Below are 13150 nucleotides of genomic sequence, written 5' to 3' on the forward strand. Positions count from 1 at the left end.
ATGACAGACGAAAACCTGGATCTTCTGCTTTCTGTTGTTTCTCTCTTGATTTATTCAACTAATTAAGTTTTTAAGCCACATTATATAACAAAATTTCCATGTATGTCGATAGAATTCACATACTTTATTGAGACAGAATGTAATGAAACCTGACTCTTTATGTCTTTCTCTTTCTGCTAGTCTGGTATCCTGATTCTTGTCTTTGAAGGTGCTAAAAGTGAGCAGCTTTATCATTTTCTAGCTCATTGTTTGTACTTTTAGTTTTAACTGTCTTAGGTTTTAATGGTCTCATATTGCCATGGGGCAATTATTTTTTAATTTGAAGCCTTGGGAAAATCAAAACTTGTCAACTGGTGATCACCCTACTTCATAAGAGTACATTTTCAAAAAATTTTTGGAAGCCTTTGAAAAATTTAGACAGCCTAAACATTTGTACTGCTTTTACACTGCCGTAGCAGAAGTGCTGAAAGACAGCACACAAAATTCAATGGGGATCATTCATTGAGTATTTGTCCTATTACGGATTTAATGCAATCTATTTTTAGAATTAAACATCTATTTCTTTTCCTTTATTAAAAAAAATCCCTAGGCTTCTAGAGCCATTTTCATTTTCATACTTAGTAGTTTTTAATTTAGGAATTTTTACAACTAGAAATTCTGTACTGATGGATTTGAACTTTAACAAGCTCAACACCAAGCTAGAATCAAGGAACATATATTTGTACAGTATAAACAACAGAAGACCAAATTATGACAAGTTATAGGATACAAGAACATATTACATACATAACATTGGGGAATGCGTTTAGTCTGGAAGTCCCATCTTCAACCTAACCTTTTTTCCTTGTTGGGATTCACACCAAACTGGGACAGTTTGTGAACTTGAGTAGACCTTCCAGACATCTGTTTTGCATACATTAATGAAGAGTCTCCAGAAGGAACTCAGCCTAAATGATAAGAAGAAATTGAGCATGACAAACCAGAAGATTATGCAGGCTTGGAAGGGAAGAGTGGTCCTGAGTAGAGTATTTTCTGTCTCTCAATGCTGTTCTTGCCCAGCTTTTATGCACTCATGCCTGTGTTCTAAGGGAAGAAAAGGTTTTAAGTAAAACCTGAAAGAGCTCTTTTACAAATAAAAGATATTTGTGAAGACTTAATCTAAAGAACAGTAGTTTATCCATTTCTCTAAATAGCGTAAGTTTTAATCTTAGATAATGCCAAACCAAGAAAGTTGGTGGACTAGGTTGTCTTGGTCTCTTTAGAATTATGTTCACTGAATTGCATTTTGGTGTTAACGTTCTCAGCTTTGAGGGACAATGTAAAAAAGCTCTCTTAAAGAGGTTATTTTAGTATTTGCCAGTGAGATGATATTGAGGACATTGTTTATTCTACCTCTTTATATCCCCTCCTGCCATGAAGCATTATGTAGCTGTCTATATGCCTCAGTGAGGTTTGCCCAGCTGTTACACACATGGCATGCATTCATACATGGATTCAACCTATTAATGGAGTGTTTATTGTATGTTTCTGGTCTTGCCATTTTACTTTTTTACCAAGTCATGATTTTTTTAAATGTATTATTTTATTATTTATAATTCTTATAAGCGTACTCAAATTGTTTGGAAAATGAGTTGAATTAAATTATTAGATGTTCAGAGCAAGTATCATCCTGAGCAAAAGTTTATTTTGTTTGGCTCCCTCCGCCTTTTGTGGGTTCCTGATCTTAATTCCTTCCATAAGATGAAGGTTAGTAAACTACAGCTAGCTTAGCAGGCCACATCCAGCCTGCAGCCTGTTTTGGTACAACCCCAAACAAAGAACCGTTTTTACATCTTAAAATGTTGTGGTGGGGGACAAAAAAGAAGAGCATGCTGTAGATTGCATGTGACCCACAAAGCCTAAGGTATTTATTACTCTCTGGTCCTTTATAGAAAGAATTTGCTGATCTCCCTCCTAGAGGTCAGTGGACCTTGTTCTAAAGGTATAATAGTGGAAAGGAACAGAAAAGGCTATACTGTGATTTTTACAAAAAAATCCAAAATTTATCATGAATAATTGAGGACTGCATAAATATGAACAATTTGCCACAACTGCAGAAATCTCAATAACTAAATTTTTTTTTTTTTTGCGGTACGCGGGCCTCTCACTGTTTTGGCCTCTCCCGTTGCGGAGCATAGGCTCCGGATGCGCAGGCTCAGCGGCCATGGCTCACGGGCCCAGCCGCTCCACGGCATGTGGGATCTTCCCGGACCGGGGCACAAACCCGTGTCCCCTGCATCGGCCGGCAGACTCTCAACCACTGCGCCACCAGGGAAGCCCTCAATAACTAAAATTTTGATTGAAATTTGTATATCTCAGTTATCTGGCAACAGATTGATAGATTACCATGTCTCATACTGGATTGATTAATTTGCTCAATCTGATTTTTCTTTATTTTTCATGTTGAATTGTAGAATCTTTGAATTCTCTAGGTTAATCAAAACTGGATTGGTTATTTTCTCTTTTGTCCTTTAATCTAAATATTTTTCAATTAATACTTAAAAGTTTTAAAGTATAGTTTTTACAGACTAGAAACTGATTCTTGATAAGTTTAATCACTGGCAAGAGAATCTTTTATATTCTTTAAGTATGTCTGAATGTGATTTACAGCATTTTCACACTGTGTAAATTATAATGAAATCTATTAAGAGAATCTAACTCTATTTATATCATGATTTCTAATTATAGGTTGAATCATACATATAATCAGCTTTTAAAAGAGACTGAAGTTTTACAAACTGACCATAAAAACTTGAAAAGTCTTCTAAATAGTTCCAGACTGGAACAAACAAGATTAGAAGCTGAATATTCAAAGTTAAAGGAACAATACCAACAACTGGACATCACATCCACCAAGCTAAATAACCAGTGTGAGGTGAGCTTTATAAGTTTAATTGCTGTTTCCTTCTCTTTAGGTATCAAGACTTGCCTAAAAAGTAAACAATCATATTATAATAATGATAATAGCAGTATATGTTTAGTGGGGTATTTCCAAAAGAATTGGTCAGGGATAATTGAAATTCACAAATCATTCAGAAAAACTTCATTCTTCCTTTATCATTAATTTCAGCAATTTTTATTATTAGTTTAAACTTATATTTTCAGATACTTTGAAAAATTAACCCTTGTTTAATGAAAAAATGTACTGACCACCTGGCATGTATTAGTAAACCAAAAAGGTAAAAATCTCATTCCTTGTGGAGCTTATATTCTGGTGGAAGGAAGCAGACAATAAACATAATAAGTAAGTGAAATATATAGTGTTTCAGTGTTTCATTACATACGGCTGTGTAACAATTTACCCCAAAACATGTGGTATAAAACAGCCATTTTTTATGCTCACATATTCTGTGGGTCAGAATTTGGACAGGGACAGTGGGGCCAGTTTGTCTCTGCTCCACTTGCATCTGGGCCCTCAGTTGGAAGATTGAAAGGCTGAGTGCATGTTTGGTGTTGATGCTGGCTATCGGCTAGAAGCATCAGTTTCCTCTTCACGTGATCTCTCCCCATGGACTGGTTTGGGCTTTCTCACAATGTGGTGAGAACCAGACAGAAGCCATGTCTATGTTAATGATCAAGCCTCAGAAGTCATGCAGCATCATTTCCCCTGCATTCTATTCACCGAGGCAGTCAAAGTCCCATCCAGGTTCAAGGGAAAGAGAAATAGACTCAGCCTCTTGATGGTGAATGGCAAGATTCCGGAAGAGCATATGGACTGGAAATACTGCTGTAACCATTTTGAAGATTAGTCTGCAACATATGGTATGTTACAAGATGATAAGTTATGTGCAAGTAAAAATGGAGTAGGGTAAAGGGGGATAAGGACCCCCAAAGTGGATGAGGGAGTATAGATTGAAATTTTAACTAGGCATCCCTGAACACAGATTTGAAGATTAGTGTATTATTATGTGGATATCTGGGGAAAAAACATTCCAGGCAAACAGCCCACACAGTGAACCTAGGTCAGGGGAATACTGGTATGTTTGAGGAATACTCAAGGAAGCTAGTGTGGCTGGAGTGGAATGAGCAAAGCGGGGAGAGTAGTAGGAGATGAGCTCAGAGATATGCCTGGGCCAGATAGGTTGCCTTTATAGACCATTGTAAAACACTTTTCTGAGTAAAACAGGGGAGCCATGGGAGAGTTTTGAACAGAAGTGACATCTGCCTTATGTATACAGGTCTACTCTTAACATAATTCCATGCCTCTTCCCATGATTGTTTGATAAAGTGATAAAAGTTTTGAAATAGAAAAAGGATATTGAAAGCCTTAAATAATTCTTAAATTTTATGATTTGTCCCTAAATTGTTAAAGCTTGAGTATAGCTTAACATCTGAATTTCTTGGAACTTTTAGGAAACCAGCACTTAAGCAAACCCTTAAATGGAATTAGTAATAGACTGCATCAGAAAAGTAATACTTAAAAGCTTTTTGTCTGAAATCACAAACTAATAGAAAAATTAGTTTGCAATCATATATATTTAATTACCCAACAGAGTTCAGAAATTATAGAACATTCATTCTGCCTGTGATTTATAAAAGTTTAAATAAAATATAATTGGGGTAATACACTTACAGAGGAACATGACGTACAGTGAAGAACATGACAAAATCAACTTCCCCGGAAACAATAAAATTGGACAGAACTATAAAAAACAACCATTTTAGGGCTCTGGAACTCAAGCAAAGACATAAAACAAATTGAGAAGAATTTGTTAAAGAAAAACTACTCAGCTTTGGGTAGGAGGTTGTTTGAGGCATTTTATCATGTGACTTCTCCCGTTCTTAGTCCCTTCCTCCCTTTTCTCCATACCTGGTAGTTCAGGCAAGGGGCAAGCCTTGAAAACCAACCACTTTGCTACTGGAGGGGACTGGCTTGATTTGAGCAGAGAACAGGAGAGTTCCACACCCAGGAGGGCTGTCAAAGGTCAACTCTCAGATAGCCTGAGGTTGGAATGTTAGATGTGGCAAGTCACAGACCAGGAAACTACTCAGAAATTTAACGTGGAGATCCAAAGAATGAGACAGCTAGCCATAATTTGTCTTGATAAGGTCCTACATGTCACTGGTGGTCTAGAAGACTGCTCAGGAGAGATCAGAAAGGGCCCTAACTACCTTATCCCTGGCTGATTGTCCCAACTTGAGTCAAATGCTAACCCTTGGGTAGGGGCTAAGTCATATAATAACATGATTTGGAGGGAGTGGAAAAATGAATCCATGGTGTCGGAGGTTCGTATAGTAGTTAATCTTTGTGGGAAGGGGTGGTAATTGGAAGAGACCACAACAAGTGTTTCTGGAATACAATTAATGTGCTGTTTCTTGATCTGGGTGCTGCTTCACACATGAGTTCATTTTGTGATAATTCATTGAGCTGTATATACACTTAAAATTTGTTCTCTTTTCTGTATATATGTTTTATCAGTTGTCTACTGATGCAGTAATGCTGTATAAGAGCCATAGAACCTCAGTGGTAAGGGACAGTAAACATTTATTTTTGCTCATGAGTCTGGGTTAGCTGAGCAGATGTGCTAATCTGCATTGATGTGTGCGCTAAGATCAGTTGATCTTGGTAGGGCTTGCTCCTGTATCTGCAGTTAGCTGGCACGTACCCTGAGAGCTGGCTGGTCTAAGGTGGCCCCAGCTGGTGTAACTTGTCTGTGCCATGTGGTCTCTAATCCTTCAATAGGATTCCAAGAGACTGAAGGGAAGCACATAAGCCTCTTGGGGCCTAGGCTTGGAACTATCACACCATCACTTCTGGCTCCTTCCCTTGGCCAGAGGCATTCCAAACTCAAGAAGAGGGGAAATAGATTCCACTTCTTGATAGGAAAAGTGAGAAGTCACAGCACAAGAGGGTACAGGGAGGAGCACTGCATTCAATTTTGCAGTGAATCTACCACGTATGTTGTATTTCAATTTTAACAACATATAGATAAATAAAACAAATATAGCACAGTATTGACAGTTGTTAGATCTAGATGGCTATTTATGGATATTCATAGTATACTTTCTGCTTTTTCTTTTTTTTTTTTTCTTGCTTTTTTTCCCTACGTTTAAAAAATATATTCTACAAGTGACACTAAATTTTGACAATCACTACTTTGGGCTCTCTGACTTCTACTGAAACCTCTGGCCTAACTAAGGCATATTTCTAATTTCTATTGACTACAGAGAAGAAGCAGCTCAATCATGCTGGCAGCCTAACTACTAGTAATAATCAGTAGTAATACCACCCATTTATTTATTTATTTACTTACTTACTTATTTTTGCGGTACACGGGCCTCTCACTGTTGTGACCTCTCCCATTGTGGAGCACAGGCTCCAGATGCACAGGCTCAGCGGCCATGGCTCACGGGTCCAGCCGCTCCGCGGCATGTGGGATCTTCCCGGACCGGGGCACGAACCTGTGTCCCCTGCATCGGCAGGCAGACTGTCAACCACTGCGCCACCAGGGAAGCCCCCACCCACTTATTGATACTAGATTACCTGACTCCCCTGGATCAAGCCATAAAAATTATACACAAACTGTTAAGGTTTCTTGAAAACAGTGGTTGGGGGAAGAATGAGGTATATTAAGTACCTACTGTGTGCCATAGGCATGACACCACGTACTTTACATATATTATTTAATCCTTGCAACAGTCTTGGGGGATGGGAGTTGTTATCCTCAATTTATAGGTGGGGTCATTGAGGCTCAGAGAGTTACTAATTTGTTTAGCATTTTATAGCTACTTAAATGGAAGGCCAGAGATAGGAATCTAGCTTTGGACTCTAAGTCAAACAGCTGTAAAGAAAGCAGTGTTTGTTTTTGGAACTAGATAATTTATTATATGTTAAACCCAGTGTTTGTGAGAATTAAGAAAACATATGTGTCCAGCACATAACCCAGTACTTTAGCTGTCATTATTACTAAAATAATCACTCATGTTCTAATCAGAGTACAACTATCTGATTGTTCAAGTAGAAGAAGACTTAAATCTTTGTGAAGTACTTATATTTTTCAGATGTTTTGGGGGATTTATGTTAAATATAAATGTTGATATTTTTAAAAATAAATGTTTGTGTTTAAACAGTTGCTAAGCCAACTTAAAGGAAATTTAGAAGAGGAAAATCGACATCTACTAGATCAAATTCAGACATTAATGCTACAGAACAGAACACTATTGGAGCAGAATATGGAAAGCAAGGATCTTTTTCATGTTGAACAAAGACAGTACATGTAGGTACCAAATAATCTTGCACTCTGAAATATTACTCATGATTTTATCATTGCCATACCTGGTGGCAGAGGAAATGCAATGCTAATTTTTCTTGATTTTCAACATTATTATTTCGATATATATTTTTTTAATGTTTATGTTCTGGGCTAATAACCAGAAAAACTAACATAAAAACACATGGATCCTACTCTTAATGAACTATTAATATAAAGCAAGAAATACAAATAAATTCTGTAATGGAGGTGTGTATAGGAAACCATAGAAATACAGCAAATATAAGGGAAGGAATACCTTAGTCTGCAAGAGAAGGTGGACTTTCTAAAGATGATTGCTTGAGCTGAGACTTAAAGGTTCAGTAGGAGTTTGCCTAAGGAGGCATACCAGCCAAGAGAGCAGCAAATGCAGAAACAGGAGGTGTGATGAAAGTATATTATTACTGTGGTATAGGATCTAAAAATTAATTGTTCTTGCTGGAACAAAATTGAGGAAGGAGGAGTAGCAGAGAAGTGGTTAAACACTCAGGAGCCACTTGACAAAGGTTTTCTTTGCCGTACAAAAGACTTGCTGAAAAATTTGATCGGGGAGTAATGTGATCAGATTTGTGCTTTTTGTTTGTTTGATTGATTGATTGTTTGTTTAAACCACTGATGACATTAGAGTGTAGATTGGAGGTTCTAAGAATAGAGACAAGGACTAAGTTTTAAGAAGGCTGTTGCAATAATCTAATGAAAAATAATTCATAAGCAGTGGTAGTTGAGATCAAATATCAATACAAGAGAGACGTGAAAGATAGAATTGACAGAGCTTAATTATTGGTAAGTTGTTTCTCTGTTGAGAGTGTAGGAATCTGGTAAAATCAGAGATTTTGGCCAGGTTAGCTCAGTGGATAGTCTTTGTAATACACCATGATTCACCTTTACTAAATTCTTCTCTTCCTCTTGTTCCCTAAATGAGAAGCACCATAGTATAATAGAAATAGCACAGATGTTGAAATCAGACAGCTCCTAATTCAAATCCTAATTCTTCTCATTACTAGTTATGTGACTATAGACGAGTTACTTCATTTCATTGATCATTGTTTTCTTTTTCTCTAAAATAGAGATATAACACCTACTTCCAGCATTACCCTAAGGCGTAAATGAAATAATATGTGACTTTCAGACTTAACGGTCTGAAATATAATGGTGAGCTTCAGGGCACATTTGAAACCAGGATACACCATACATTTTTTTAAGTGTCAATTTTATTACAAAATTTGGGGCAAGGAACATTATTTTTATATTAATACACAGGTATACCAAGGAGCAAAAGGTAGAGTTTGTGTGAACTTTTAAGGTAAATGTAAATTTCAAAGAAATTTCACATTTGTGGCTGGCCACTTTGGATCTTTAATCCTTTAATCCTTTTGGCAGCATGTATGCCTTTACTCTCTGCCATAAGGGGTATTTTAGCTTAAGAAGCAGTGAGTGTATCTAAAATTTTAGCATTTAAGTTTCCTGTCCCTTAAGCAGAGGTATTATCCAACACTTTTTCTTCTTAATATTATGACCTTTGGTGAATAATCCATTTCTAAGGTTTCAGTGATCGTATGTATACAGTTGACTTATAAATATTAGTACCTATTCTGACTTTTTGAATTTAAACTTAAAATATCATCTTACATGTCAGACAGTTCGACCTGAATGCCTCTGTCACATCGTCCTAGTAGGAGTGACAGTGAATAAGTAGTACTGAGAATTTGGAGTTCCTGATGATATTTCAGCAGGTAAAAGGAGAAAAGAACTGGGAGGTATAGGCTGTGTGCTATTTGAGCTGTGGTATAACTAATGGCAACATCTATTCACAAAGTTCTTCTTCCATATAAACTCTCAAATCATTTCCTTCTATTTCCCACTACCCTAATTCTTCCCTCTCACTCAATTAGGCTACCCCCATTAGCATCCTGAATGCTTTCTTTACCTCCATCCTTTCTGATAGTATCCTCTTCCATCACTGAGTTAAGGTATCTAAAGCATAGATTTTATAATGTCACATTGTAGTGAAACCTTCAATACTTCTGATTTTCTGTTAAGCTAAATCTAAACGTGAAACTCCCTCACTCCTTATTCTCAGCTCAGCTGTTTAATTTAGCATTTTTATTTTTTGTGTCAGTCTATTTGATATGGCCTTTTTCTTCATGAGGCTTTCCTTGGTCATCCAAGATGGAAATATTTTCCCTTTTATAAGTTCCTTTGGTACTTCCATGGTACTTTTATTTTGTCATGACTACTATTTTGGATTATAACAGTCATTTGTGTATGTATCTTCTCTCTCCTACTGTACTATAAGCAGAGCTGGGCAACTTACTATTCATCTTTATATACACCTCATGGCTCATGCCTTCCTCACTGTGAATGATCGCTAAATATTTGTTTAATAAATAGTATTCTTTGGCATCACAGTTTTCTTAGAGAGATCATTTCACTTTCATTTCCCTATATAATATATACTGTGAAGAACATAAAAATGAAACTAAGATGTGGTGAAGCTAGTGTATTCATGCATACCTGGAGGCAGGAAATAATTCTCTACTAGTAAATTAAGCCTAAATAATTCTGCCATAAAGGAAAAAAATCTGTTTGCATGAAGATGTCATTGTAGTATTATTTATTGTATTTGTAACTGTTAAGCAAGCTATCCAACATTTTAATTTTTTGCCTATATAAATTATGATAAATCACCCTTCATACCAAAAATGATTTGATATACTAAAGATCCAGAAATAGGGGAATAGTCAGTGTTGATATAATGTTGTTTAATAGCTGTAAAAAGATGTTGAGAGAATTCTTTTGTCATGATGATATTGTAATATGGAAGATTTTCTTCAAACAAAAATCCTATTGAAGAATTGAAACTTTAAGTCCTATGTCCTTTAAGTAAAATTTAAGTAAGTCGTAAATTTAAAGAAAATGAGAAACTTAGAAAAATTCCATTGTTACTACCTATTAAATTCTTAGTTGTCAACCGTGGTATCTGTATTTCTTTATGTTCTGGGGAGAAGTTAGATCATAGTCCCCAAATAATACCATTCATAACTGTACAAAATATGATGCATGTCCTTTTATTTTTATAGTGATAAGTTAAATGAATTAAGACGACAGAAGGAGAAATTAGAAGAGAAAATTATGGATCAATACAAATTTTATGACCCATCTCCTCCTAGAAGGTACTATTAACCAGGTTTATTTTCATTTTTATTAAAAAAAAACAAAACAAAACAGAAGCTTCTGATTTTGAGAGGGACTCATATGTTGAATGTTAGACTGATAAGAATTTTTTTAAATTATTTTTTAGGAGAGGCAACTGGATTACTCTAAAAATGAGAAAACTGATAAAGTCTAAGAAAGACATTAATCGGGAGCGTCAGAAATCACTAACATTAACACCAACCCGCTCAGACTCCAGTGAAGGATTTCTTCAACTCCCCCATCAAGATAGTCAAGACAGTTCTTCAGTAGGTTCAAACTCTTTAGAAGATGGCCAAACTCTGGGGACCAAGAAAAGCAGCAGTGAGTGCTTAAACTCTTTAAACATTTGTGATCTCTAGTACTGATTTAGAGTCCTTACTGAAGATTTCTTTTAAATAGCTTCCACAGTCCTTTGGGATAATAGTCTGATGAATGTGTTTCTTTTTAACTCCATATCATTTTAAAATTCATTGCCTACTGCAATACTGCATAACCACATGATTTTCTATATTGTGTATTTAGAGAAATACCATACACAGAGATACCATCATTTGGCCAGGGAGGTAAAATAGTACAGAAAAACCAGTGAAATGAGAGCCAGAATACCTCTGCCACTTGCTAGTCCTGTTAACATGGGCAAGCCTTTTACCTTTGTGTCATACTTCACAGGGCAATTTTGAGGAGCAACCAAGAAATATTTATAAGAGCTCATTTTCAAAATTATTTATAACTTAATAATAAGGTTTTTTATAATGACGTCTCACTCATACTTTGATGCTGTCAAATTGGAGAAGAGTTACATTGTGGGGAAGCAAAGAAAAGTCGCTATGAATTTGAAGAGAATGTTATTCAGTGATTTAGAAATAGTTTAAGGTTATAAAAGTTATTGAGGGATTGTTTGGTAAAGGTTCAATGAAAATAAAATAGAGATACAAGTTTGTGCATAAACTTGCGATTTAACTTTTTAAATTACAAATGTAGAAGTATAATATCATAACGTGCCCTATACAATTAATACTCTCTTGATTTCATTATTAGTGCACTTTGCTAAACATCAAGAGCAAAGTAAAAGCCTAAAAAAGTGTATTTTAAGAGAAAGAAAAGAATCCAGTGGTAGGCCCTTTGAAGATATACAAGAATTTGACTACTAGCAATGTTCTTATAAAATATGTAAACAGGATACTATGAATCCACTCACACTATAACCAGAATCACTAAATTTAAAAGTATATGTATGTATATATGTTTACACATATATAAACATATATACATATAGTAAACTATATATGTGTGTGTGTGTATATATATATGAATTTCAGTACTATTCTTCTGAAGTATAGTATAGGCAAAAACAGCTACTACTTCCCCCAGGGGTAGACTCTCCATATGGGCAGCTCTCAAAACACTCAAAAAACTATATAGATGTTGTTTTGTCCTCAGGGGAATTATCTCTGAAAAAACAGTATTTTAGAGTGTAGGAGATTAGACATTCATTATAGGCTATATTTCAGAATGCAACTATAGCACCCTATAAACTAGAATCCACAAGTAAGCAACAAAAAAATCATACACATACCTGAGTACATATTCATATATACATACATACATATGTACAAGTGTTTGTGTGTATAAGAAAGTGGTTTAATTCTGTATATCCATATAAGATTAGTCTTGTCAGCCAAATCTACATGAAACCTGTGAGTATGGTAGAGAGATCATCAAGTTTTCCTTAAAAAGGTGCCAGATGATTCAATTTTATCTGCTACCTTTGAATATAAAATATCTTACATCATATTTAATGAGAAGTGGTCATGGGTATACTTAATTTTTTTAATTAAAGGAAGATATTTCAATTCTGATATGAAAATATACAAAAGAAAGGCACAGTCTTTTTTGAGGTAAGCTTGTTTGTTTCAAATATAAATCTGTCATTCCTTCATACTCTCTGCTGAAACATCCAGAGTAAGAATCAGAAGGAAGTAATATTCTCCTTTCCAGCAGTTGTTCAGTTTTAGAATTTTAAAAATAAACGCAAAACCCAACCATTCTAATGTTCCCTTAATTTCAAAATAGTTTGGGAAGAGAACACTGTATATCTGCAAACTAATTGCCATAAGAAGGATCACATTCCACCACTGGCAAATTTAAAACTCCTTTTATCCTGTCCCTTTTGGATGAGTGCCTGTCAGTAAAGCAGTCTATGGAAAACAGTTGAAAACAGGAAAAGAAAGTATCTAAACAAGACAATGTGTGCATGCTGCAACCACTCAGCTTTGTTTTAGCTAAGTGTCCATTTTTACATTGCTTTCAGTTCATTTCTTTTTAATCATTGAAAACAGCTGTGTTTACCAAGCTAGAAATGAAATAAAAGTTTAAATGAATCATGACTATTCTTAATAGCAATCAAATAAATAAGTTAAAAAGCTGTATGTCCTTGCATTCTCCTTAATGAGTGATACTCGTCAGTTTGTCAGAAGAGCTTTTTATTATTGATAAGATGATAGCAAACCCTGAGAAACAGCATAGTTATTAAGGCTGTGTACAGTATGCTTTTAAATCTTGATGTGAGTTTTTCCCCTAGCTCTTAAATTGCAGTTCCAAAAAGGTGTAACAGTTTTTCGTATTAAAATCTTCTTAAAGTGTAGCTTAAGAATGTTAGTGACTCT

At 35.4% G+C, this 13150-nt stretch overlaps 1 protein-coding gene across 4 annotated transcripts in view; it reads left to right on the forward strand.

The window, feature by feature from the left end:
- The window catches only part of CCDC88A (coiled-coil and HOOK domain protein 88A), a 125926-nt gene that overhangs the window by 98296 nt on the left and 14480 nt on the right, over nucleotides 1–13150 (forward strand). For all 4 annotated transcript variants that reach the window (XM_022597259.3, XM_022597258.3, XM_022597262.3 and 1 more), the window contains exons 22-25: nucleotides 2728–2914; nucleotides 7111–7256; nucleotides 10370–10462; nucleotides 10591–10805. In XM_022597259.3, the coding sequence (XP_022452967.2) occupies nucleotides 2728–2914; nucleotides 7111–7256; nucleotides 10370–10462; nucleotides 10591–10805 (641 nt within the window). The remainder of the gene's footprint in view (nucleotides 1–2727; nucleotides 2915–7110; nucleotides 7257–10369; nucleotides 10463–10590; nucleotides 10806–13150) is intronic.

Source organism: Delphinapterus leucas, chromosome 13, assembly GCF_059928025.1.
Source record: "Delphinapterus leucas isolate spDelLeu-1000000601 "Yukka" chromosome 13, BTC_Dleu_Yukka2, whole genome shotgun sequence".
NCBI classification, from domain to species: Eukaryota; Metazoa; Chordata; class Mammalia; order Artiodactyla; family Monodontidae; genus Delphinapterus; species Delphinapterus leucas.